The sequence below is a fragment of the Pinus tabuliformis genome, chromosome 4_1 (genome assembly GCF_031772625.1).
Source record: "Pinus tabuliformis cultivar Carrire ecotype Pingquan chromosome 4_1, CPIR1, whole genome shotgun sequence".
NCBI classification, from domain to species: domain Eukaryota; kingdom Viridiplantae; phylum Streptophyta; class Pinopsida; order Pinales; family Pinaceae; genus Pinus; species Pinus tabuliformis.
Window position 1 is genome coordinate 460,317,349 of NC_142303.1, and position 4,263 is coordinate 460,321,611.

General features: G+C 33.1%; 1 protein-coding gene across 2 annotated transcripts; it reads left to right on the forward strand.

Moving 5' to 3' along the window:
- Nucleotides 1-1,244: 1,244 nt before the first annotated feature.
- On the forward strand, nt 1,245-2,499 carry LOC149176400 (uncharacterized). 2 transcript variants are annotated; one of them, XM_089423108.1, is made up of 4 exons: nt 1,245-1,447; nt 1,538-1,614; nt 1,694-1,739; nt 2,394-2,499. In XM_089423108.1, the coding sequence occupies exons 1-4, from the start codon at nt 1,356-1,358 to the stop codon at nt 2,431-2,433; spliced, it is 255 nt and encodes an 84-aa protein (XP_089279234.1). In that variant the 5' UTR covers nt 1,245-1,355; the 3' UTR covers nt 2,434-2,499. The 2 variants fall into 2 exon arrangements, with proteins under 2 accessions (XP_089279234.1, XP_089279233.1); XM_089423107.1 differs by lacking the exon at nt 2,394-2,499 and adding an exon at nt 1,845-2,360.
- The last annotated feature ends 1,764 nt before the right edge of the window (nt 2,500-4,263 follow it).

Below are 4,263 nucleotides of genomic sequence, written 5' to 3' on the forward strand. Positions count from 1 at the left end.
CCCTCGAATCTTACTCGACCTAGGCCACATCAACCCTAAGCTGACTGGATTTTTTAGCATGTCTCCTCCCCCTAGCATGGGGATAACAACCTCCATGAGGTTTGATCCTATATCTCCTTGCTAACAAGGCCCCTACCACAACCGGTTATGGTAAAAGAACTTGATGAATTAAAATATTTACTTAATATTGTTTTTGTTGGTTTAACCCACGAGGATTTCAAATTTTAATCTCATGCTTTATATATTACTTCATAATAAAACCATCAACAATTATTCTAAATCTATGGGACTGTATTATGAAAAATCTAAAAGTAATTCTCTTTTATAAATAGTATATATATTTTAAGTTTACATTTAATTTTTTAATTGAACTTTAATAAAAATATTATGAAAAATTCTCTACCATATAAAATATTATTTATTTTTTATACATTTATATATATTTTAAATGATAATATTTTCTAAATAATTTTTTTACAACATAGTTAAAAAAATTCTAATATTTTCTATATCTAGTAGTTTCATCATAAGCATATATGATTAAAAAGCACTATTTTTAAGGAAACATTTTAAATATTAAAAAAATTTGGTAAATATTTTGAACAATATTATTTTCATTATTACTATGTTTTAAATAGGTCTTTATGTACCTGTTCCTTGGAAAAGAAATGAACTATAAATTATGATTAAAAATATGAAATCAGAATTATTATAAAAATTTAAATATTTGTGTTTGAATGTTGTAACGTGTACACCTCCTAAAACTACGATACACATTTTTTTTTCTCTTTTACGAAGTAATCACAACAACATGTAACTTATGTAAAACAGTCATGGTTTATTATCTCTATTATTTGTTTTTCCTTTCACCATGGTAACATATGCAAAAGTGGAAACATGTACATTTATAACTTTGAACTAAAATATATGCCATTTCGTTGATTCAGCAATACATATAAATGTTCTTAGATTTTAAGATAACATACACAAAAGTGGAATCATGAACATTTATAACTCTGAATTAAAATATATTCCATTTCGTTGATTCACCGATACATATAAATGTTCTTATATTTTGAGAGTGTGTATTAAATTGTCGCATTTATGTTTTCCATATCCGTTGTACCTAAACTCCAAAATCCGATGGCGCATATTAACTTGTCTAATACATTTCACTAGATGACCGCCTTAACTTAGAGACAGCTCAAATGGAGTACTGGCCCGCAGTGATGGTGAGCCTTCTCGATCCCAACGATAGGGTTACGTGCCTATGTCAGGACCGTCTGGAAAAGTGGATCTGGACGGTGAGGATTACTCCAGAACGGTTGAGGTAACTTAAGCCTCCTTCGCTTTGTATGATGTTTGTTATTCTGGCGGATTTTCGCTTAGAGCTCTCCAAGCCCGCTCGGTTAAGGTTCGACGAAAACGCTACGGTTTCTCTGTTTAGGTGATGAACCTTGTGGTTTTTAGGCTGCATATTTCCGCCACACCACCATTTTGTGCATCTGCAGGTTATTTAACTTTCCTCACTCTCCAGGCAGCGATCGTTGCAGGCACATCTCTCCTATTTTGTGGGAGGTTACCTACCAGAACTCGGTCGATCTCCAAGCTCAGGTAATCCTCGTCCACGTTCTTTTTGGTGTTATATTCGCAACACTGTGCACTCTCTTGCTAATGTTTAATTGATATCCAGCAACTCTTTCTTCCCCAACTGCAATATGGCCAATTACCCATTACAGGTAATGACTCAACCCTTTGCTTGATGGGTTAACAATTTTATTCTCTTGGTTTACAGATTCAAACTGTAGCTCATCTAACATAGGTTTTACCTCTAATTTCTGCAGGTGGGTGATCTTGCACTCACATTCTTGTTTCGCTACCAGGATTTTTGACAAGGCCGCCGTAACCAACAATTTCCCCCTTGTTCTACTATGTCATGTTTTTCCCATACGACCCTGATACTTTTAGAAGGATTCTTCCTCGTCAGTAATGGCCTTAATGCTCCCAACTAGATCGGTTTACGGTTTTTTATGGATATTCTGGTTACAGTGAGGGTTTCCCTTTTTTACTGTAGTTGATGATGGACCTAGGGTTACTGTTCCACTTAAATACATTATTACATGTATTCCAGTATATCATCTTGTAATATTGTTAGGCTGGTTATTCTTCTGTTGTACCGACATTACTATATGAATTTCTTGTTATGGTTCTTGTATTTCATGGAATTACAGAGTTTTTCCAGTTATTCTTTTGTTAAAGGCAATATGTCGTCATTAATCTAATTGTTCGCTTCCTATGCCAAATGTGAATTAGCATTTTTTATTTATGTGAATGAATTTGTTTCCTTCTGTAAATTATGACCTTCCCTCGCATTACTTCCTTCTGATATGCAGGAAACTACTTGAAGGTTGCTCTAGTGACGCTATTACATAATTTTACATGCTCAATTTTACCTTAGTCTAATGTTATTTGTGACTCCATTAGTTTGTCAGGTGTCTATATTTATATATATAAACAATCAAATACGTGTTCTCAGTGTCAATTATAAATTTGTATATGTAAATTTACCCTTCGTTCTCGATAATCAATCTTTCAGTTTTGCTGATGTTGCGACAACAGGTGGTCGCTTGTAATGTATGGTCTCGACCTTAATCACATTGTCTTTTTGTTTTCAATTCACTCAGGAATAAAGGAATTGTTTGGTGTTTATTTACCTTAACAATCGTTGATTCGCTAATCCCGCCTACTCTTGTAGGGTCAGGGTTTGGCCGTTTTTTTTTTTCAAATTCAAACAAAGGATTTGCCCCGGTCTTCTCAAGCTATAGCTTGGGGTTTTGTTATAAACTCTTGCATTGGTTTACTAGGATTCCCGGCGCAGATCCAATCCCCACATATATGTTTTTTTGGTTTATACAACTGTAACCCTGAACTAGTGCAGTAATTGGTTACGGATTTATCCTACTAAGCCTGATAACCCGCTGAAAGATAAAACCTTTCAAAGAATACAAAATTCGAGATCTCCCTTGCACGCTGCAGCCATATCCCATTCAAATTACTCACTTAACTACAAATATTTACATGCCCTATGGCTTCATATCATATGTTTACAAGGGAATTCCGGCTCTATGCTTCATAAGGAACTATGTTTCCTTTATGTTCAATAGAGGGGAAGGGTTTATCCCATTCTTATGAATTTACATATGGATGAGTAATATTCTAATATATATATGTATAGATATTTGGTTCCTGTAACTACCTTTGCTTGCAGAGTTTAATGACAACGTTGTTGTACAATCTAGTAAGTCTAGTTTCGTAGGACTCCCTCTTACAACAAATGTATATTATTACAGTCACTCATTATCTGTTCATTAAGGGTCGGATAGTAAAAATTTAATAAAAAGAAGTTTCCAAAAGCATTTATCAATTCTTTCCCTATTCACTTTATCCATCCTTGAGCTATTTAAATTCAACATTTGAGCATATAAAATTCCTATGTACATACTTAGTCATAATTAGTTTCCATTTGAAATTCGAGGGATGCATGTCTCTCGACACCTAGTGCTTATTACAGCGAGATATAAAACATAACTGCAATCATCCCCTAAGTGAGTTTTACCAACTTTAATTTATTGATCACTACATCATAATAACCATAATATATGACTTTCTTTTTAGTACAAACATGGTTAGTTAAATTAATTTCCAGAATCTATCACATTAACATTTACAGCATTGTTTCGATTGTTTATAATTTAATCACGCATAAATTACACACATTCTACTTGGTAAAACACTTACAAAATACTTACAGCATTGTTTCGATTGTTTATAATTTAATCACGTATAAATTGCACACATTCTACTTGGTAAAACACTTACAAAATACTTCGAACATTTATGAAATTATTTCAACTTTATGCTAACAACATAATCACAAGGGAAATTATGCGCAGACATTCTAACCATAATTTTCTAAATGGACAATACAACATTTTCATCTGTTTGCTTGTTTTGTATTTTAAGGTTGTCAATTTGTTCAATATGACTCCCTAAAATATCTGTTTTAAAATTATCAAGCAAATTTCTTAATTGTTATCTACTTACTATCCTAGTTGCATATTTATTAATCCTTGATAAAAGAGGATCTCTTGGATTTTTCTTGGTTCTGCTTTGTCTCTTGAAATGTGTATGCACACCTCACAAATTTCTCCTAGTGACAATTTAGAAATGTCTCATAAGATCAATCCACTCATCTCTAATGGA

Excerpts from the sequence above, each read along its gene's own strand:
- LOC149176400 (XM_089423107.1), top strand. The coding sequence starts at position 1,356 with ATGATGTTTGTTATTCTGGCGGATTTTCGCTTAGAGCTCTCCAAGCCC. Across the intron at positions 1,448-1,537 it reads GCTACGGTTTCTCTGTTTAG|GCAGCGATCGTTGCAGGCAC; the intron begins GTGATGAACCTT and ends CTCACTCTCCAG. Across the intron at positions 1,740-1,844 it reads TGGCCAATTACCCATTACAG|GTGGGTGATCTTGCACTCAC; the intron begins GTAATGACTCAA and ends TAATTTCTGCAG.